At 51.5% G+C, this 23161-nt stretch overlaps 1 protein-coding gene across 2 annotated transcripts in view; it reads right to left on the minus strand.

Moving 5' to 3' along the window:
* AMOTL1 (angiomotin like 1) overlaps positions 1-23161 on the minus strand; it is a 111745-nt gene that overhangs the window by 82306 nt on the left and 6278 nt on the right. The window contains exons 1-2 of one of the 2 annotated variants that reach the window (XM_038761936.1): positions 18075-18155; positions 17753-17803 (exon numbers count right to left, since the gene is read on the minus strand). Coding sequence is in view for 1 of the 2 variants with exons in the window: in XM_038761935.1 (XP_038617863.1) it covers positions 17753-17803 (51 nt within the window). In the remaining variant the exon portion in view is untranslated. Of the gene's footprint in view, positions 1-17752; positions 17804-18074; positions 18156-23161 lie in introns of those variants that run through there. The other variant, XM_038761935.1, reaches the window with a different exon arrangement.

Raw genomic sequence — 23161 nt, forward strand, 5'->3', positions numbered from 1 at the left:
ATTCGCCCAGCCAGCTGCCATTCGTTCATTCATTCAATCGTATTTATTGAATATATATATTCAATAAATATAAATTTATATATATATTCAATCGTATTTATTGAATTTATTGAATTCCTTCCTCTCCCCCTCGTCCCCCTCTCCATCCCCCCATCTTACCTTCTTCCCTTCCCCACAGCACCTGTATATATGTATATGTGTTTGTACATATTTATTACTCTATTTTATTTGTACATATCTATTCTATTTATTTTATTCTGTTAGTATGTCTGGTCTTGTTCTCTGTCTCCCCCTTTTAGACTGTGAGCCCACTGTTGGGTAGGGACTGTCTCTACATGTTGCCAATTTGTACTTCCCAAGCGCTTAGTCCAGTGCTCTGCACGTAGTAAGCGCTCAATAAATACGATTGATGATGATGATGATGATGATTTATTGAGCGCTTACTGTGTGCAGAGCACTTGGGAAGGCCAAGTTGGCAACATAGAGAGACGGTCCCTACCCAACAGCGGGCTCACAGTCTAGAAGAGCCGAAGGGTCCCCTTCCCTCCCACGCCCCCCCAGATCTGCCCCCACCTCCACGACAGTTACCGGGGGGCATCATGCGCTCAGCACAGCGCTCTGCGCACGGTCAGTCAGCGCTCAGTAAGTGCCGCTGAATGAGTTGAACGAATAGCCTGGGACTAGCTGGGGGCGAGGGGGAGGGGGGTGAAGGGAGAAGGGGTAGCCCGGGGCGAGTGGGGAGCCGGGCAAGAGGGAAGGGGGTAGGCCGGGGCTACCCGGGAGGGGGGCCAGGGGGAAAGAAGGATGAATCCAGGGCTAGCGAGCGGGGAGAGGGGCGAGGGGAAAGGGCAGGATAGTCTGGGGGAAAGGATGCATCCAGGGCTAGCGAGCGGGGAGAGGGGCGAGGGGAAAGGGGAGGATAGTCTGGGGCTAGCGAGAAGCGGGCCAAGGGGAAAGGGGGTAGCCAGGGGCTAGCAAGCGGGGAGAGGGGCGAGGGGAAGGGATGCATCCAGGGCTAGCAAGCGGGGAGAGGGGCGAGGGGAAAGGGGATAGTCTGGGGCTAGCGGGAAGCGGGGCAAGGGGAAAGGGGGTAGCCAGGGGCTAGCGAGGAGAGGGGCGAGGGGGAAGGGGGGGTGTGGTCCGGGGCTAGCTGGGGGAGAAGGGAGAGGGGCTAAGAAGTAATCCGGGGCTAGCGAGGCGGGGAGAGGGGCGAGGGGAAAGGGGATAGTCTGAGGCTAGCGGGAAGAGAAGCGGGGGAAGGGGGTAGCCAGGGGCTAGCAGGGAGGGGGGCAAGGGGAAAGGATGAATCCAGGGCTAGCAAGCGGGGAGAGGGGCGAGGGGAAAGGGGGTGATAGTCTGGGGCTAGCGAGAAGCGGGCCAAGGGGAAAGGGGGTAGCCAGGGGCTGGCAGGGACGGGGGGCAAGGGATAATCCGAGGCTAGCGAGGGGGGAGAGGGGCCAGGGGGAAGGGGGGAGGCCGGGGCTAGCGAGGAGAGGGGGAAGGGGGAAGGGGGTAGTCTGGGGCTAGCGAGGAGAGGGGAGAGGGGGAAGGGGGTAGCCAGGGGCTAGCGAGGAGAGGGGGGAGGGGGAAGGGGGGGTGTGGTCCGGGGCTACCTCGGGGAGAAGGGAGAGGGGCTAAGAAGTAATCCGGGGCTAGCAAGGCGGGGAGAGGGGCGAGGGGAAAGGGGATAGTCTGGGCTAGCGGGAAGAGAAGCCGGGCAAGGGGAAAGGGGGTAGCCAGGGGCTAGCAGGGAGGGGGGCTAGGAATAATCCGAGGCTAGCAAGGGGGGAGAGGGGCCGGGGGGAAGGGGGGAGGCCGGGGCTAGCGAGGAGAGGGGCAAGGGGTGTGTGGGCCGGGGCTACCTCGGGGAGAGGGGAGAGGGGCTAGCGGGGAAGGGGGCGAGGGGGAAAGGAGGAGTAATCCGGGGCTAGCGAGGCGGGCGGAGGGGCGAGGGGAAAGGGGATAGATAGTCTGGGGCTAGCGGGAAGAGAAGCCGGGCAAGGGGGTAGCCAGGGGCTAGCAGGGAGGGGGGGCAAGGGATGATCCGAGGCAAGCAAGGGGGGAGAGGGGCCGGGGGGAAGGGGGCAAGGAATCATCCGAGGCTAGCGAGGGGGGAGAGGGGCTAGGGGGAAGGGGGCAGTCTGGGGCTGGCGAGGAGAGGGGCAAGGGGTGTGTGGGCCGGGGCTAGTTGGGGCAGAGGGGCTCGGGGCTAGCGGGGAAGGGGGCCGGGGAGAAAGGGAGTAATCCGGGGCTAGCGAGGCGGGCGGAGGGGCGAGGAGGAAGGGGTAGCCCGGGGCTAGCGAGGCGGGGAGAGGGGCCGGGGGGAAAGGGGGTAGTCCGGGGCTAGCGAGGAGAGGGGCAAGGGGGAAGGGGGGTAGTAGTCTGGGGCTAGCGAGAAGCGGGGCAAGGGGAAAGGGGGTGGCCAGGGGCCGGCAGGGACGGGGGGCAAGGGATAATCCGAGGCTAAGCGAGGGGGGAGAGGGGCCGGGGGGAAGGGGGCAGTCCGGGGCTACCTCGGGGAGGAGAGGGGCGAGGGGGAAGGGGGAGTTATGGTCCGGGGCTACCTCGGGGAGAGGGGCTGGGGGAAGGGGGTAGCCCGGGGCCAGCGGGGAGAGGGGCGGGGGGGAAAGGAGGAGTAATCCGGGGCTAGCGGCGGGACCGGGAGCTAGGGGCAAGGGGGCAGCCCGCGGCGAGCGGGGAAGGCGGGGAGAGGGGCGAGGGGCGAGGGGTAGCCCGGCACGGGGGCAGTCCGGGGCTAGCGGGGCAGGGGGCGAGGGGCAAGGGCTAGCCGGGGGGGAGCAGGGCCAGGGCGGAGGGGGCGAGGGCGCCGTGGGCGGGCGGGCGGGCCGGCCCCGCTCTTTACCTCTCGGTCCTCCGTCCTCCGTCCTCCGTCCTCCGTCCTGGGCCTCCGCGCTGCCCCGGCACTAGTTGGCCCGTTTGGGGACACGGCCGGGGGCGGGGGGGGAGCGGAGGGACGGGCGGGCGGAGAGAGGGAGGGGCGGAGGGGCGGACGGACAGAGAGAGAGAGAGACCCCGGACGGAGGGAGGGAGGGAGGAGCCCCGGGGGGGTCCGGGCGGGGGGGCTGGTCCCGGCCGGGGTCCCGCGGGGGCTGGAATGACAGGAATGGGAGCGGCCGGGACGGATCCCCCGGGGATCCCCCCCCCCCTGGACACCCCCCCCGACCCCCCGGGGGAAGCACACAGGGGGCGGGCGGGGCTACCGGGGGAGGGGGCGGGGCCACCGGGGGAGGGGGCGGGGCCGGGGCGAAGGGGAGGGGCCCTGTCCCGAAGGGGGCGGGGGTCTGTCCGCGAAGGGCGTGGTCGGGCCTGCCCAATGGGGTGAGGCCTGGGACAAGGGGGCGGGGCCTGTCCGCCTGGGGCGGGGGCCGGGCCAATGGGGGCGCGGCCCGGGCGAAGGGGGCGGGGGCCTGTCCAGAAGTGGGCGGGGCATGTCCGCCAGGGGCGGGGCGAGGTCTGGGCATAGGGGGCGGGGCCCGTCCGCGAGGGGCGGGGCCGGGCCGGGCCACTGGGGGCGCGGCCCGGGCGATGGGGGGCGGGGCCCGTCCGCCAGGGGCGGGGCCGGGCCGGGCCAATGGGGGCGCGGCCCGGGCGAAGGGGGCGGGGCCGGGAGGGGCGGGGCGGGGCGGCGCGGCGCGGGTCCCGGGCTGTAGGGGGCGTCGTCTGGCCGAGACGGGCCCCATTTTACAGATGAGGGGACTGAGGCCCAGAGGAGGGAAGAAGTGACTTGCCCGAAGCAAAGCACTGTTCTAAGCGCCGGGGGCGGGGGGGGGGGGGATGCAAGGTAACCAGGCGGTCCCACGGGGGAGGGGGCTCGCGGCCTTCATCCCCATTTTACAGACGAGGAAACTGAGGCCCGCAGAAGTGAAGCGACCTGCCCAACGTCACACAGCAGGCAAGTGGCGGAGCCGGGATTCGAACCCACCACCCCTGACTCCCAAGCCCGGGCCCTTTCCACTGAGCCACGCTGCTTCTCATTCATTCATTCATTCATCATCCTCAATCGTATTTATTGAGTGCATACTATGTGCATTCATTCATCCATTCCATCGTATTTGCTGAGCGCTTACTGTGTGCAGAGCACTGTACCAAGCGCCTGGGAAGTCCAAGTTGGCGGCATATTCATTCATTCAATCGTATTGATTGAGCGCCTACTGTGTGCAGAGCACTGTACTAAGCGCTTGGGAAGTCCAAGTTGGCAACATATAGAGACAGTCCCTGCCCAACAGCGGGCTCATCTGGTCCTATCCCTCGTGTTGATGGGAAATTTATCCTTCCAATTTAACCCAACTTGATGATGATGATGGCATTTGTTAAGCGCTTACTATGTGCCAAGCACTGTTCTAAGCACCATGGGAGATCCAAGATTATCGGGTTGTCCCCCATGGGGCTCACAGTCTTCATCCCCATGTTACAGATGAGGTAACTGAGGCCCAGAGAAGCAGAGCGACTCGCCCCAAGTCACACAGCAGACAAGTGGCGCAGGTGGGATTTGAACCCACGGCCTCTGACTCCCAAGCCCGGGCTCTTTCAACTGAGCCACGCTGCTCCTCAACTTTTTTTTATTTTTTATTTTTCATAATGTCATTTATTAAGCGCTTACTATGTGCAGAGCACTGTACTAAGCGCTTGGAAAGTCCAAGTTGGCAACATATAGAGATGGTCCCTGCCCAACAGTGGGCTCATCTGGTCCTATCCCTCGTGTTGATGGGAAATTTATCCTTCTGATTTAACCCAACTTGATGATGATGGCATTTATTAAGCGCTTACTATGTGCCAAGCACTGTTCTAAGAGCCATGGGAGATCCAAGATTATCGGGTTGTCCCCCATGGGGCTCACAGTCTTCATCCCCATGTTACAGATGAGGTAACTGAGGCCCAGAGAAGCAAAGCGACTCGCCCCAAGTCACACGGCAGACAAGTGGCGCAGCTGGGATTTGAACCCACGGCCTCTGACTCCCAAGCCCGGGCTCTTTCCACTGAGCCACGCTGCTCCTCAACTTTTTTTTATTTTTTATAATGGCATTTATTAAGCGCTTACTATGTGCAAAGCACTGTTCTAAGCTCTGGGGAGGCTCCAAGGCGATCAAGTTGTCCCACGGGTTGCTCACAGTCTTAATCCCCCGTTTTGCAGGTGAGGTAACTGAGGCACAAAGAAGTGAAGCGACTTGCCCAAAGTCACACGACTGACAACTGGCGGAGCCGGGATTTGAACCCACCACCTCTGACTCCAAAGCCCGGGCGCTTTCCACCGAGCCACGCTGCTTCTCCTGCTTCAACTTGAGCGACGCCGTGACTGCAGGCAAGTTTTCACTCATATGCCCGGTGTTGGGGGGGGGGGACCGTCTCTCTGTGTTGCCAACTTGGACTTCCCAAGCGCTTAGTACAGTGCTCTGCACACAGCAAGCGCCCAATAAATAGGATTGAATGAATGAATGGACCTCCCCAGTAGCCGGAGAAACTGGAGGAGGTGAAGTCAGCGCCGTGAGTCTCAAATGTAGGAGATTTCGTTGTTTCCCACGAGCTCCAAATGTGGAATTTCTCCCCCTCCGCCCGGGGTAGCCAGCGTGACCTGACCCGACCGTGTGGGTTTAAGAGTGCGGAGCCACAGAAACCGCCCCGATTTCGGTTCAGTCCAGCACCGCTGCCTGAGGTGAAGTGTGCGTTGCATCATTTTGGGTGGTAATTTATTTTTTTTTTTCCAGGAAACTAAGGGAAAAATTTGTTAGGGCCGCTTTCTCAACTTCCTTTCTTCCCGCCGATGCGACGAGCAGATGTTTTGTCGGTAGAACCGGAACGCTAGCGATTCTTTTCGTTTTAAGAAAGCGACGAAAATCTGCTTTTTAAAAAATGAGTCTGTCAGAATAACTGGGATATTAACTAGGTCGAATTATTCACTGGGTAAATTGGTCACAACCAATTTGATGAGCGAGAGGGAGGGTTGGGTTTGTTTTTTTTTTCTAGTGTGTCCTCTTGGTTCTTGCCATTTTGCAGTTCTTTCAAGACTGGCGTTGCACTTGTAACCACTTTCTAGACTGGGAGCCCACTGTGGGCAGGGACCGTCTCTGTATGTTGCCAACTTGTACTTCCCAAGCGCTTAGTACAGTGCTCAGCACACAGAAAGCGCTCAATAAATGCGATTGAATGAATACCTGGAAGCAGCGTGGCTCAGTGGCAAGAGCCTGGGCTTGGGAGTCAGAGGTCATGGGTTCTAATCCCGGCTCCGCCACTTGTCCCCTGTGTGACTTTGGGCAAGTCACTTCACTTCTCTGTGCCTCAGTGACCTCATCTGGAAAATGGGGTTTAAGACTGTGAGCCCCACGTGGGACAACCTGATTACCTCGTATCTTCCCCAGCGCTTAGAACAGTGCCTTGCGCATAGGAAGCGCTTAACAAATGCCATCATTATTATTATTATTATTTATTAATGGGCTATAGCTTGAACCAGCGCAGAACTGGGGTAAGATTCATTTCTTATCACTTGCGCTGTTCAGGATTCTTAGTACTGGGAGGGCATTGCCCTGTGACCCTCCACTGGAATCAAAATGATTATAATAATAGTAATTTTTAAGCGCTGACTATGTGCCAAGCACTGTACTAAGCCCCGGGGTAGATACGAGGTAATCAGGTTGTCCCCCGTGGGGCTCACAGGCTTAATCCCCATTTTACAGATGAGGTAACTGAGGCACAGAGAAGTTAAGTGACTTGCCCAGAGTCACACAGCCGACAAGTGACAGAGCCGGGATTAGAACCCACGACCTCTGACTCCCAAGCCCCTGCTCTTTCCACTGAGCCGTGCTGCCTTCTTGGTGTTGCAGTGTCAGCCTGCTTGTTCTTGAAGAAAGGGGAATTTTCCCGGTTTAATTTCTCCAGTGAGGGTCTTTGTAGCTGCCTTCATGAAGAGTAGTAGTAATAGTCGTGGTAGTTGTAAGGGTAGTCGTAAGGGTTAATAACCGTAGTTATAGTTGTAGTATTTGTAGTAATGTTATTATTATTATTGTATTAGTAATAATAATAGTAATTGTGGTAATTGCAGTGGATGTAGTAGCAGTTGTAGTAGTAGTATTTATCTCTTATTGGGTGTAATTCACTATACTAGAGAAGCAGCGTGGCTCAGTGGAAAAGAGCCCGGGCTTTGGAGTCAGAGGTCCTGGGTTCAAACCCCGGCTCCACCACTTGTCAGCTGTGTGACTTTGGGCAAGCCGCTTGACTTCTCTGTGCCTCAGTGACCTCATCTGTAAAATGGGGATGAAGCTTGTGAGCCCCGAGTGGGACACCTGATCACCTTGTAACCTCCCCAGCACTTAGAACAGTGCTTTGCACATAGTAAGCGCTTAATAAATGCCATCATCATTATTATTATTATTATTACTAACGATTATAATAATAATATTAATAACTGTGGTCAATCTTAAGCACTTACTCTGTGTCAAGCATTGTACTAAGCGCTGGGAGTAGGTACAAGATAATCAGGTCTCACATGGGGCTCACGTAAGTAGAAGGAAGAAAAGGTATTAAGTCTCATTTGGCAGATGAGGGGACTGAGACACAGAGAAGTTAAGAAGCTTTCCCCAGGTCACACAGCAGGTGAGCAGTAGAGCCGGGATTAGAATCCAGGTCCTCCGACCCCCCAGTCCCGTGCTCCTCCCACTAGGCCACACTGCTTGAGTGGAGCTTCTGAGCTTTATTTTTCCAACTGCTTTGAGGAATCTACAGCCTAACGGGAAATACTCGGCTCTTGTGCGAGTGTGTGATCGTCTTATCTGACCACAGCCACATGTCCGTGTGAATCCTTTCACTTTGGCTTGTGTCCAAGGCCCCAGCAACACCCAAGCTCATTTTGCCAGACTGGGAATCGCATCGAAAACCGAGCGTGGTTCCTCCAGGAATTAGCCCCAGATGACCGAGGTTCTTCAGATACTTTCTCTTCGCCAATAGCGCGTGGAACGTGACTCGCACCCTAACGTGGGGAGACTCCACGATCATACTCCTTCCCCTCCCCACAGCACCTGTATATGTGTTTGTACAGATTTATTACTCTATTTTACAAGTACAAACTTACTATTCTACTTTGTTAATGATGTGCGTTTAGCTTTGCTCTGAGGACTTGACATCTGTCCACATGTTTTGTTTTGTTTTTTTCTTTGCCAACAGCGCGTGGAACATGACTCGCACCCTAACGTGGGGAGACTCCACAATCATACTCCTTCCCCTCCCCACAGCACCTGTATATGTGTTTGTACAGATTTATTACTCTATTTTACATGTACATACTTACTATTCTACTTTGTTAATGATGTGCGTTTAGCTTTGCTCTGAGGACTTGACATCTGTCCACATGTTTTGTTTTGTCCCTTCTAGACTGTGAGCCCAGTAGGGACCATCTCTATATGTTGCCAAGTTGTACTTCCCAAGCGCTTAGTACAGTGCTCTGCACACAGTAAGCGCTCAATAAATACGACTGAATGAATGAATGAATGAGACGCCGAGGGCAAGTCCGTTTAAAGATCTTTAGGGCTTCATTTCGTCTTCTTTCAAGGGTCTCACGGTGTCATGAGCTTCAGAGGCAGGCAGTGATTTCCCCCGCAGAAAATACCACTGATTGACTGACTGATTGATTAGCCTCAGTGCTGCTCTTGGGGGTTGCGAGGGGCAAAGGTGTTTAAACGTAAAAATAAAAACCACAGCTTTGCATCGCCATATGCATTTTACAAATTGGGAGGTCTGGGTGGGAGAGGCATATCGGTGGGAGTTTGTTAAAGTTCTGGAGAATTCAGGAGTGAGTCGTTATTGACCGTAAACTCCTGGTGAGCAGGGAATTTGTCTACTGACTTTGTATATAGAGAAGCAGCATGGCTCAGTGGAAAGAGCCCGGGCCCGGGAGTCTGAGGTCATGGGTTCGAATTCCGGCTCCGCCACTTGTCAGCTGGGTGACCTTAGGCAAGCCACTTAACCACTTAACTTCTCTGGGCCTCAGTGACCTCATCTGTAAAATGGGGATTAAGACTGTGAGCCCCACGTGGGACAACCTGATCACCTCGTATCCCCCCCAGCACTTAGAACGGTGCTTTGCACATAGTAAGTGCTTAACAAATACTATTATTATATTAAGCGCTTACTAAAGTCCTCTGCACGCAGTAATTGATCAATATCTCTGTGCCTCGGTTACCTCATCTGTAAAATGGGGATTAAGTCTGTGAGCCCCACGGGGGACAACCTGATTACCTTGTATCTACCCTGGCGCTTAGAACAGTGCTTGGCACATAGTAAGCGCTCAACAAAAACCATAATCAGTATTATTATTGAGGCCTCTGGAGGGACGCGGCCCAAATTCCGGGAAAGAGTTGGGGAAAGGAGAAAGGTGGTGAAGGGGGAAGGTTTCACTTGGTGGCATCATCCCTTTCTGGTGAGAACAGTGCTTGGCACATAGTAAGCGCTTAATAAATGCCATCATTATTATAGCACAAGGAGCATCACCAGGGCCTTTTTAAGGCCCAGGTACTTCAGATTCCTTTTTCCAAAGTCCAGGCTTTCCAGCGATGCCAGTCAATTGTATTTATTGAGCGCTTACTGTGTGCAGAGCATTGCACTAAGTGCTTGGAAGAGTACAATACAACAATAAATAGACACTGTCCCCGGGAGAGACGCCCGGACAGAGGGTGAGGAGGCCTCATGGTGAATAAAGAGCCAAGCGCTGGTGGGAGAGCGATCTTCTTTCTATCGGGGCCTCCCCACCAGAGGCCAGAAATTCCAAGCGGCGGCTCTTAGTCATCCCTGCTGTCCGTCCTGGCGCGGAGTTTACTTCAGACAAAGAGCTGTGACTCCGTCCTTTTAAGACGTGAAACGTTTCACCCGTTGGGAAGCTACAGCCTCCCTGCCCACCGCTCCTCCAAGGAAGCCCAGAAGAAGACAACGGCCAAGGTGTCGGGCCTTGAGCCGGCAGCCAGCGGGGCGGCCAATGAGTTCCCCGATTCTGGGTTTGGGAGCGGGGGAATGGCAGAGGAGAGGGACACGGGGAGGAGAATTAGGGAGAAACTATGACCACGTGAAATTAACCGACAGAGTTTGCCATGGTGACCGATGTACATATTTATCCGGCCCCATCCGGGCTGGGAGGGTTGCCGGGAGGGGAGGCTTCGCAGCAGAAGGCAGACGGGGAGAGACAGCGACGCCATCTCCGCACATCTGTTTTCCCCATTTTGCCAAGAAGGGCTCGTTTTTCTTCCCTCTAATAATCGGACCTGTTTCGTTTTCTGGCAGGGAACCCTGGGAAGCGGAGCACTGACTCTCCGGCTGGTTTCCAGCAGAGATAAGGCCAGGGGAGGGAGGGCGGGAAAGGCAAGGGGAAGGACGGAGGGAGACTGAAAGGAGGAAGAGGAGAAGAAGAGAGAAAGGGAGAGAGAAGAGAGGGCAGAGAGGAGGGAAGTGGAAAGAGGAGAGGGAAGTGGAGAGAGGATAGAGGGAGAGTGATAGGAGAGAGGAGAGGAGAGAAAGGAGAAAGAGAAAAGAGAGAAAGGCAAGAGACAGAGAGAAAAAAAATACTTCTGAAAGCTTCCACTTGCCCATCTAAACAGCCAAACTTCCTGTGGTTTTCTTTCCCTTATCCCCCACCCCGTTAAAAAAAAATAAAACAGGATTATTCTAGGACTCCAAGGAAGAAACTGACCCAGAAACTCCAGTGAAATCAGGGTGGGCTGGCTGCCTTAGCAAAGTTCTCCGGTTATTTATACAGCACCATAAATATGCATAGTGCAGTACAATTGATGAAATGTTATACGGTTTCTGCATAGATAGTCGCACACATGTTCAGTATTCGGGAAATAGGGGGTACAGGCTCAAAAGATTTCCACCGACAGAGCCTGTCTGGAGCAAAAAAAAAAAAATCCTCCGGTCTGACCCCGGAAGAAAATGTTCTCCATTTATTTATTTTTTCCACCTTTCATCAGATTCCAATAATTTTCTCTCTTTCCATCCTCAATCTGTTTAGGCAAAGATGAAACCATTTTCCTATTGCCTCTTTGTATTTGTCTCTCCATACCTTTCCCTATGGAGACTAGGGCCCAAAGCTGACATTAGGCCTCCCTTCCTAGGTAACTACAAGAATCACTCCAGTGATGGGCTGGAGAAAAAACCTCTCCAGTATTCAGGCCACTTCTTTCCACGATCCCGGGTTCCTCCCTGGGCTTCTCTCTGAGATTGCTGAGGGCCGTTTCAGCAAGTCTCAGCTGCAAGACAGGTTAAATCCCCTGGTGTGTAGACTTCCATAAGACCCGACGAGTAGAACTGATAGAGGGCAAAGGAAGTTGGTCCTATTGAGACCTATTGAAGGAATTCTGAAGCTGCGCAAGGAGGAATGGGGGATGAAGAGGAGAGATGGAGAACAATTCTCCTGCCGGTCATTTCATTCCCTTCTAGAGATCCATCAGTCTTTCAGTCGTATTTAGTGATCGCTTGCTGTGCGCAGAGCACTGGGCTAAGCGCTCCTCCAGAGGAAGCCAGTCCCCAGGACCCGGTCATGACGCGAGCCAACATTTGGATTCCTGCTGGAGTTTTGACTTAGCGGAAAGAGCACGGGCCTAGGAATCAGAGGACCTCGGTTCTCATCCTGCCTCTGCCAATTGCTCAGCCAAGGGCTTGCTGTGTGACCTTGGGTAATTCACTTAACTTCTCCGTGCCTCAGGTTCCTCAACTGTAAAATGGGGATTCACTGCCTGTTCTCCCTCCTACTTAAGACTGTGAGCCCCATGAGGGACGGGAACTGTGTCCGACCTAATTAGCTTGTACCCACCCTACCGCTTTGACACGCTTAACCAGTACTGTAAAACAAACAAATAAACAGTTTGGAGAGAACTTGGCAATTCTGTTCTAAAGTCCAGGCTTCTGCTACGGGATTCCCCCACCCCCACCCCAAAGACAGAAGGCTTTGGTGTAGGAGATTCCAGGATCCAAGGCCTGGATTGTGACAGACTGGATGCTGAGCGCTCATTGTGTGCAGAGCACTGTACCAAACAATTGGGAGAGCATGATATACTAGAGTTGGTGAGAAAGAGCCCTCAAGCAGACCCACCAACCCTCACCCAGAGCAGTAGTGAAATCCAAGGCCTTTTTAAGGCCAAAAAACAATTGTGCAACTTTTTCATAATCAAATAAATGTTAGTTTTCATTCTTCCGGAGCTCTTGCAGAAGCAGCAGGAGCCAAGCTGGTCTCATAGTACGTTTGGGAGCCAGCTCTGGGGATGGAAACCTTCCAAGCAACCCTGTTCTCTCAAGTCACCCCTGGCTCTCCATCCATCCCTCCCCGCCACTCCCACAAATGGGCAATCACGTGGGGATGGGGTAGATTGGCAGGCGCCAGAAATTGGGGCTCCTAATTCGTACTATTTCAGGGTTTGAGTTCACTCCAGGGTGGAACTGAGTCGCTGTGTGGTTCACAGGCAGAGAACTCCCTGAGGCAGCAGGAGCGAATAGATCCACTGCATTTACTGAGCGCCTACTGGGTGCAGAGAACTGTACAAAGTGCTCAGGAGAGTACAGAAGAGGCTGAAGAGGCAGATGGAAAGTATACAGAGGTTGGGAAAATCTGAGAACAGGACCCTGAAAAGAAACTGGAGGACTTCTAGGGAAAGAACGATGCAGGGAGATTTTTGCCGGAGTTTAGGGAGACGATCCTCAAGGCGGAATGAAGAAAAGAAAAGAATTCAGGCTCAGACATTCATATGGGACCGAGGGCTAAGATTCTGAGAAATAATGTAAGAAATGTCTTCCTAGGTCAGTCCAGTGATCTTCAATCAACCAGTCAGTCAGTCGGTGGTATTTATTGAGTGCTTACTGTTCGCAGAACACTGTAATAAGTGTTTGGGAGAGAATACTATAACAACCAGTGGACACATTCTCTGTCCACAGGGAGCTTACAGTCTAGAACGGGGACAGACATTAAATATAAATTATGGATATGTACATAAGTGCCTTGAGGGTGAGGGTGGTGGATTCCTAATTTTTCCACCTAAGAATCCTTAGTGGGCACTGTCCCTAAATCTATCCCTTCTTGAACCTCTTAGCTTTCCCATTCTGTCTAACCCCTCTAAATAAAAATAATTTGAATTGAATAATTTGAATTGAATAACAGAACCGGTGGACACATTCTCTGTCCACAGGGAGCTTACAGTCTAGAACGGGGACAGACATTAAATATAAATTATGGGTATGTACATAAGTGCCTTGAGGGTGAGGGTGGTGGATTCCTAATTTTTCCACCTAAGAATCCTTAGTGGGCACTGTCCCTAAATCTATCCCTTCTTGAACTTCTTAGCTCTCTCATTCTGCCTAACCCCTCTAAATAAAAATAATAGCGATCGTATTTTAGGCACTTACTCTGTCCCAAAGACAGTTCTAAGCGCTAGGGTAGATACAGTATCTAGGGGACACAGTTTCTGTCCCGCATAGGACTCACAATCTTAGTAGGAGGGAAAATGAGTATTTTTATCCCCATTTTACAGATGAAGAAACTGAAATACAGAAAAGTTAAGTAAGTTACGCTGCAGGCAAGTGGCAGAGCTGGAATTAGAACACAGGTCTCCTGACTTCTCCAATATCCTACTATGACGAATTCCTCCTACTTGCCCTCTTCTGAGTCAAAAACTTTTTTCTTGTGCTGATTATTAAGTCTTCCCATTCAAGGTTTGATTCATTTCTGATTTGGTGACATCTGTTGATCCAGAGCTGGCCCTGTCCAAACCCTTCACGATATTGTCAACTTCATTCGTGCCCCCTCCAGACTGCAGAAGAATCCTAATATTTTTTGGTTTCTCCTCAGTTGGGAATTTCTCCATACCCCTGATCAATTTAGTTATTCTTCTCTATCGCATTTCCAGCTCTCATGCTCTTCCAGAAATGCACCAAGGAGAACAGCAGGGAGGATTGTAGGGGCAGATGTCCCGTGGTTTTATTTAGAGGAAAAATGGTGTTTTTTTGTTTTGTTTTGTTTTCGATTCCCTTCCCAATAAAGCCCAGCGTCATTTTGCTGGCCTTTTTGCCTGCCGCCACAAACTAAACCGACAATTTAGGAAGAGTTCACGCTGAGGCCAAGATCTCTTTCCTGAGTTGGGATGGAGAACTCAGAGGCCAGCGGCCTCCGGCTGGAGTTTGGATTCCTTTTCCCAAGGTGCTTTGACTGGCCCTGCTGGGCACAGTGCAGGACACAGTGCTTGTCACGTTGATGTGCTCAATTTTTTTTAATGGCATTCGTTAAAAGTGCCTACTATATGCCAGACACTGTACTAAGTGCTGGGGTAGATAGAGTCACTTGTCCAAGATCTCCCAGAGACAAGCTCTTATCCAACTCCATTCTCTTGTCTGCCTCTCCTACGGGATTTAGGATGCAAATGACCTATCAGACATAATATAGTCAGCTGATCCAGAGTAAGTAACTTTCATTTCTCCCCCTGATGATGGTTATCTATTATTTAAGAGGACCAATAATTTCTGTTGCAGTGTGGCCAACCAGCCTGGTGTTATTAAAGGCTTAGGCAGACAGGAGTTGAATACAAAGCATTTTCTCAGTGAGACCTTTCCTCTCCCCTAAAAAGAGCAAGGCTAACAAAGAGGAACAAGTCTGGTTTGTGCCAGCAGACTGTCAGCTCTCTGGGGGCAGGGAATGAAGCAGTGTGGCAAGCAGTGTGGGCTGGGGAAGTCAGAGGACGTGGGTTCTAATTCTGGCTCCGCCGCTTGTCTGCTGTGTGACCTTGGGTAAGTCACTTCACTTCTCTGGACCTCAGTTACCTCATCTGTAAAATGAGGATTAGGACTGTGAGCCCCATGTGGGACAACCTGATTACTTTGTATCTACCCCGGCGCTTAGAACAGTCTTGGCACATAGTAAGCGCACCCTCCGCTCCTCCGCCGCTAATCTCCTCACCGTACCTCGCTCTCGCCTGTCCCGCCATTGACCCCCGGCCCACGTCATCCCCCGGGCCTGGAATGCCCCCAATCCCTCTGCCCATCCGCCGCGCTAGCTCTCTTCCTCCCTTCAAGGCCCTGCTGAGAGCTCACCTCCTCCAGGAGGCCTTCCCAGACTGAGCCCCTTCCTTCCTCTCCCCCTCGTCCCCCTCTCCTTCCCCCTCATCTTACCTCCTTCCCTTCCCCACAGCACCTGTATATATGTATATATGTTTGTACATATTTTTTACTCTATTTATTTATTTATTTATTTTATTTGTACATATCTATTCTATTTATTTTATTTTGTTAGTATGTTTGGTTTTGTTCTCTGTCTCCCCCTTTTAGACTGTGAGCCCACTGTTGGGTAGGGACTGTCTCTATATGTTGCCAATTTGTACTTCCCAAGCACTTAGTACAGTGCTCTGCACATAGTAAGCGCTCAATAAATACAATTGATGATGATGATTACTATTATTATTATTATTATTATTTTATTATTATTATTACCAACTCTGTTGTCCTCTCCCAAGAGCTTAATATGGCGCTAAGCACTGAGAAGCAACATGGCCTAGAGGACAGAGCATGGGCCTGGGTGTCGGAAGCTCACAGGTTCTCATCCCAGCTCCGCCACTTCTCTACTGTGTGACCTTGGGCAAGTAGCGTCACTTCTCAAGAGCCTCAGTTACCTCATCTGTAAAATGGGGATTAAGAGTGTGAGCCCCACGTGGGACAGGGACTGTGCCCAATCCCATTAACTTGCATCTACCCCAGCCCTTAGAATTTCTAGACTGTGAACCCACTGTTGGGTAGGGACCGTCTCTATATATGTTGCCAAATTGTACTTCCCAAGCGCTTAGTACAGTGCTCTGCACACAGTAAGCGCTCAATAAATATGATTGAATGAATGAACAATACCTATCACCTAGTAAAGGCTTAACAAATACCATAAAACAAACAGTGAGCACTTCATAAAGACCCCTGCTTAATCAATCAATCAATCGTATTTATTGAGCGCTTACTGTGTGCAGAGCACTGTACTAAGCGCTTGGGAAGTACAAGTTGGCAACATATAGAGACAGTCCCTACCCAACAGTGGGCTCACAGTCTAGAAGGGGGAGACAGAGAACAAAACCAAACATATTAACAAAATAAAATCAATAGAATAGATATGTACAAGTAAAATAAATAGAGTAATAAATATGTACAAACATATATACAGGTGCTGTGGGGAAGGGAAGGAGGTAAGACGGGGGGATGGAGAGGGGGACGAGGGGGAGAGGAAGGAGGCGGCTCAGTCTGGGAAGGCCTCCTGGAGGAGGTGAGCTAATGATTGATCAGTTGATGAATACCCAGGAGGAGAGTGAGAAGCTCTCCGGAGCCAGGGTGAGCCAGATCTAAGCTGGGAGCTCTCAAAATGCCTGGTGGTCCGAACCATGAGAACCAGCTCTCTCACACTGAGGAGGTTTTCCTGGAGGATTGCAGGAGAAACCAGGAGTGCCACTTCGGATTCTGCCAGACCTCGGGGCCAAAGGAGAAAACTTGGGTGCAGTGAGGTCGAATGATGCCATGAAGGATAAACTGCTTTTTCCTGCCCCCTGCCTACAATAGTTCCTTCTCTCCCTCCTGAAAACCTCTAGCTGAAATAACCTTCGTTGGAATATGACTTTTTTCCTGCCTGTGACAAGGGAACCGGGTGAACAGACCAAACTGAGAAACATTTGCCTAGCTGGGTTCTCATTCCTGCTCTGACACCGGCCTGCTGGGTAACTTCGGGGGAGTCACGATTTTTCTGTGCCTCCTTTTTCTTATCTGTGAAATGGGGAGAAGGTCTCTGCTTTCCTCCCACTTAGACTGTGAGCCCCCATGTCAGACAGGAACTGGGTCTGACCCGATCCTGGGCTGGGCACGGGCACGGAGTAAACCCTTAACAGATACTATAATCATTATTACTATTATTAACTCCCTAACTTGTTAGCCAATAAGCATTCCAAGAGAGAAATCACAGACAGAATGGAGGAGTTGGGCAGAAATTCTTAGCGAGGGCTGTCGTGAGAAAAACTGGAAGTGCGCTACGGGCAGGGAACTTGTCTACGAACCCTGTTATATTGTATTCTTCCAAGTGCTTAGTACAGTGTTCTGCCCACCCTAAGCTCTCGATAAATATGATTGATTGAGTGAGTGAGTGAGTGAAAACACTTGTGTTTTCTCCCTCAAGCTTTTCCCCAGGGGATCCTTCAGCCATGGACAAAATTTACCTCATCATCCCCAAGTACCTAGGCTCATAGAGGTGAAATTACCCCTCTCAGGACCCCTAACGAGGCGGCTGAATCCGGGGATAGAAACCAGGGGTCCGGGCTCCCAGTGCTCTACAACGGCCACCCCGATGTGGTGTAATGACTATTTAAAGAGAATATCCGGCTCCCACAGTGTCCTTCGACCTTCTCACACACCAGTCTAAAGACCCGGGCACTGCCCACCTCCCACCCCACCACCGGTCAAGGCAACGTCAAGGACTGCCCTACACCAAACTTAAAATGTGCTTCTGGAAGCTGCGGCATTTTAGTACCACACACAAACCCACACGCACGCACGCGCTTTGCCAGCTGATGCTGTGAGGAAAGTATCCCAAACCAATCTGAATTGCACCCAAAAAGTACCCCCCCTCAGCCCGCCCCGTCAGCGGGACTCCTCGTTCCCAAACCACCCAAAGGGGAGTCGCCGAGGGAGGAGGCCTGAGGCAGCTGGAGGCCAAATGTCACTTGAAAGGAGAGAATATCCCCAGACGGGCTGGACTTACCTAACTCCTCCGGGCTGAACTGAGCTGATGTGGCTTCCACAAACTCATTCTCTGGGGGAGAGAGGGAGAGAAAGACAAAAGACGGTGATTCTGTGCCGCATCGGGCGTCAATGGAGTCAGCCCTCCGGAGTGACTTGGTTCGGGTTTCCTCGGGCCCTGAGGTTAACATAATCCAGGCTCCTCTCGTTTGGACGTGGCTGGCATCTCCCAGGAAATTCCCAAAGAAACTTTCGGGTAAGGCCACGCGTGTCCCGCTGCGGAACAGGGGATGCCCTTCTGTTCCCCATCAACTTTCCAAGGGCCGGGTTCTGGATAGACTCACCTGCACCTTGTCCTCGAGGTCCACCTCTGCGGGTGGGAGAGGGGAGAGGGGTCCCCAGCGTCCCACCCCTCGGCCCCCCGCCCGACCGCCGTCATCCTAGCGCAGAGATCCCCAAAGTTTCATCTTTGTCTCTGGAAGCCAGCCGCCTGCTTCCTACTCATGTGCCCACCTGAACTGACACACTCTTCCCTGCGTGAGCGGAGCCCCTCTTGGCCATCAGCTCCTCCTCCCTCCGGTTGCTAGGCAACCACAGCAGTCATGCTCCGCAAACGAATTAGGCATTCACTCGAGTTGTCGGTTCCAGGGGTTGGGAGGAATTGTTTTCTTCTTTCTCCCTAATCTTTTATAAAACGAGAATAAGGCCAGTTCTAACCTTAAACATCCCGCCTTCATTATTATTGGGTTTTTTTTTTCATCCCAGCGCTCAGAAAAGAACAACTCGATTTTTATGCTTCCTTTGAGAGCGGACCCTCTGGACTGGAAGCCCGATGTGGACGGGGATCGTGCCCGCTAACTCCGTTGCATCGTACTCTCCCGAGAGCTCAGTACAGTGCTCTGCACGTAGTAAGCGCTCCATAAATAGCATTGATTGGTTGATTGAGGAGGAGGGATGAGCTCCGTTAGTGAGGACGTGAGTTAAACTAGACATCCCCTTTGGGAGCCTTATTACAATCTCTTTGGTACTTATTCAGCGCTCCATGTTGAGCCCTGAGGTAGACTCAAGAAAATCGGATATGGTCTCTGTCCCAACGGCAGCTCACAGTCTAAGGAGGAAGGAGAGCAGTTTTCTTAGCCCCACTTTACAGACGAGGAAAGAGAGGCCCAGGGAAGTTGAGTGACTAGTGGAAGGTCACAGAGCAGGCCAGCGGCAGAGCTGCTATAAAACCCAGGTGCCCTGCCCCGCAAGTCCCGTGCTTTTTCACTAGGCCACACTGTCTCCTCATAATAGCGCTTAGTACAGTGCTCTGCACATAGTAAGCGCTCAATAAATACAATTGATGATGATAATAATAATAATAATAATGATGGCATTTATTAAGTGCCTACTACGGGCAAGCACTGGGGAGGTTACAAGGTGATCAGGTTGTCCCACATGGGGCTCACAGTCTTCACCCCTATTTTCCAGCTGAGGTAACCGAGCCACAGAGAAGTTAAGTGACCTGCCCAGGGTCACCCAGCTGACCAGCGGCGGAGCCGGAATTTGAACCCATGACCTCTGACTCTGACCTCATGAAGGAGACCTTAAGTTGAAGCAGCCCAGGCTAAGTGTGGTGTCCTCTCAATCTGCAGTTCCCTGCTCTACCTCGCCTCAGAATCACGGGTCCTAGAGACTACCGTTCTTCGGGTTATTTATCCTCAAAAAAATCACAGAAACCACATGTAGAACACAGTCATGATCTTTTCTCCACCATGGAAATTCAGACTCAGAAAACATCTTTAAGCACTCTGCAAAGGGGAGAAATATGAGCTTTGCTGCGAAGAAGAGAAAAACATGCCTGGCTTGGAAAATCATTATCTCAAACCACCAAAAAGAAAGCAAGGTCTAGAAAAAGTCAATCCGTCGGTCGTATGTATTAAATGCCTCCTTGGACCAAGGACTGTATTAAGCACCTGGGAGGGCACAATAGAGTGAGAAGGAAGACCTGATCTCTGCCCTTGAGGAGCTTAGAAACTAGCGCTGATAACGTGCCACTAGCTCAGTGAGCAGCGTGGCTCAGTGGAAAGAGCACGGGCTTGGGAGTCCGAGGTCATGGGTTTGAATCCCCGCTCTGCCACTTGTTAGCTGTGTGACCTTGGGCAAGCCACTTAACTTCTCTGTGCCTCAGTTACCTCATCTGTAAAACGGGGATTAAGACTGTGAGCCCCATGTGGCACAACCTGATCACCTTGTATCCTCCCAGGGCTTAGAACATTGCTTCGCACATAGCATGGCTCAGTGGAAAGAGCCCGGGCTTTGGAGTCAGAGGTCATGGGTTCAAATCCCGGCTCTGCCAATTGTCAACTGTGTGACTTTGGGCAAGTTACTTAACTTCTCTGTGCCTCAGTTACCTCCTCTGTAAAATGGGGGATTAAGACTGTGAGCCCCCTGTGGGACAACTTGATCACATTGTAACCTCCCCAGTGCTTAGAACAGTGCTTTGCACATAGTAAGCGCTTAATAAATGCCATTATTATTATTATACTATGCGCTTAACAAATACCATCATCGTTATCGTTGTTATTGTTGAGCAAGCCAAAGGTCTAGTCCTGTAAATATATTTTTGATGGTATTTGTAAGGCACTTACTATGTTCCAAGGACTGTACTAAGCACTGGGATAGATAGACTGTAATCAATAATAATGATAATAATGGTATTTGTTAAGTGCTTTCTATGTGCCAAGCACTGTTCTAAGCACTGGGGTAGATTCAAGGCAATCAGGTTGTTACACGCCGAGTCTCAATCCCCATTTTACAGATGAGGTTACTGAGGCTGTGAGCCTTTTAGACTGTGAGCCCACTGTTGGGTAGGGACTGTCTCTATGTGATGCCAATTTGTACTTCCCAAGCGCTTAGTACAGTGCTCTGCACATAGTAAGCGCTCAATAAATACGATTGATTGATTGATTGATTGAGGCACAGAGAAGTTAGGAGGTTAATTTTAGGTTACCATGTTTTAGCGTGTAAATCCCAGAAGAGGAAACAGGTACACAGAGGTAACTGAGTTATATATATACATATATATGTATATGTTTGTACATATTTATTACTCTATTTATTTATTTTACTTGTACATATCTATTCTATTTATTTTATTTTGTTAGTATGTTTGGTTTTGTTCTCTGTCTCCCCCTTTTAGACTGTGAGCCCACTGTTGGGTAGGGACCGTCTCTATATGTTGCCAGCTTGTACTTCCCAAGTGCTTAGTACAGTGCTCTGCACACAGTAAGCGCTCAATAAATATGATTGACTGATTGATTGAGGCACAGAGAAGTTAGGAGGTTAATTTTAGGTTACCATGTTTTAGCGTGTAAATCCCAGAAGAGGAAACAGGTACGCAGAGATAACTGAGGCACAGAGAAGTGAAGCGGCTTGCCCAAAGCCACACAGCTACCAAGTGGCAGAGCCGGGATTAGAACCCACAACCTCTGACTCCCAAGCCCGAGCTCTGGCCACTGAGCCCCTCTGATTCTCACTAAGCCCCTTAACTTGCTCAGCGAGTAAGCAAACTAGCAAAAGTGAAGGACCACAGGTTCATCGTTGAGCAGGAGCTAAAACAAAGTCAGGGGCTGAGAGGTGCCGTGGCCTAGTGCAAAGAGCGCAGTGTTTGCCGTCTGACCTTGGGTGAGTCATTTCATTTCTCTGTACCTCGGTTCTCGTGTTCTCCTTCCCACTTAGACCGTGGACCCCATGGGGGACAGAGACAGGTGTCCAACCGAATGCACCTGTGTCTACCTCAGTGCTTAGATCAGTTTTTGACTCCCAGGAAGCGCTTAACAAATGCCACGAAAAAAAGGCTTTTTGGTGGGCAGGGTGATGCTCTGTCAAATATGAAGTCAAGAGAAGCAGCGTGGCGCAGTGGAAAGAGCTCGGGCTTTGGAGTCAGAGGTCATGGGTTCAAATCCCAGCTGTGTGACTTTGGGCAAGTCACTTCACTTCTCTGGGCCTCAGTTACCGCATCTGTAAAATGGGGATTAAGACTGTGAGCCCCCCACCATGGGACAACCTGATCACCTTGTTACCTCCCCAGCGCTTAGTACAGTGCTTTGCACATACTAAGCACTTAATAAATGCCCTTATTATTATTATTATTATTATGAAGTGGGAGGGAATTCCCAACCAGAGGGAGGATGTGGGCAAGAGGCGGTGGGCGTGAGAGATGAGATGGAGAATTCACAGAGTCGATTTGCGTTGGAGGAGCCAGTGAAGCGTCAGACTGTGAGCCCGGCATTGGCACTATCTCCGATCCGATTATCTGGTTTCTACCCTAGTGTTTAGGAAATGCCAGGGGACCCCAAGTCTTCCCGGACTCCCCCGAGAGCTCGGCGGGAAGAGAGACCGTATCGGTGAGAACCGACATGGAAACCAGGGGCCCAGCGCCATTTGGCTCGTCGGCTGGGGGTGGCAGTGGGTGGGCAACCTGAGGAGTTGGTTTCGACTACAACCCAGCCCGCACGCTTCGCTCCTCAATGCCAGCCTTCTCACTGTGCCTCCTCATCTCTCTCTGCCGAACCCTTGCCCCCGTCCTGCCTCGGGCCTGGAACACCCTCCCACCTCAGGTCCGAGAGACAATCACTCTCCCCCTTTTCCAAACCTTATTGAAGGCACATCTCCTCAAAAAAGGCCTTCCCAGGCTAAGCCCTCTTTTCCTCTTCTCCACTTCCACTGAGCGTGACTCAGTGGCTCAGTGGAAAGAGCCCAGGCTTTGGAGTCAGAGGTCATGGGTTCAAATCCCGGCTCATTCATTCACTCAATCGTATTTATTGAGCGCTTACTGTGTGCAGAGCACTGTATTAAGTGCTTGGGAAGTACAAGTTGGCAACGTATACCCAATAGCGGGCTCACAGTTTAGAAGGGAGAGACAGACAATAAAACAAAACATGTGGACAGGTGTCAAGTCACCAGAATAAAAATAATTATTATTAATAATAATTAATAGAGTAATTAATAGATGTCCATCATCACCACAGCAGCAGCCATAAAAATAAGAAGAGTACCCATGTGCTGTGGAGAACATGCAAATTCTTTTTATCAAACATTTCTAGTTCAGCAACTTGGCAAATTCCAACACTTGTCAGCTGTGTGACTTTGGGCAAGTCACTTAACTGCTCTGTGCCTCAGTTACCTCATCTGGAAAATGGGGATTAAGTGTGTGAGCCCCCCATGGGACAACTTGATTACCCTTGTATCTACCCCAGCGCTTAGAACAGTGCTTTGCACATAGTAAGCGCTTAATAAATGCCATCATCATCATTATTATTATTCTGCATCACCCTGATTTGCTCCCTTTACTCATCCCCCCATCCCAGCCCCCCAGCACTTTTGTCCATAACCGTCATTTTATTTATTTCTATTAATGTCTGTCTCCTCCTCTAGACTGTAAGCTCGT

Source organism: Tachyglossus aculeatus, chromosome 20, assembly GCF_015852505.1.
Source record: "Tachyglossus aculeatus isolate mTacAcu1 chromosome 20, mTacAcu1.pri, whole genome shotgun sequence".
NCBI classification, from domain to species: domain Eukaryota; kingdom Metazoa; phylum Chordata; class Mammalia; order Monotremata; family Tachyglossidae; genus Tachyglossus; species Tachyglossus aculeatus.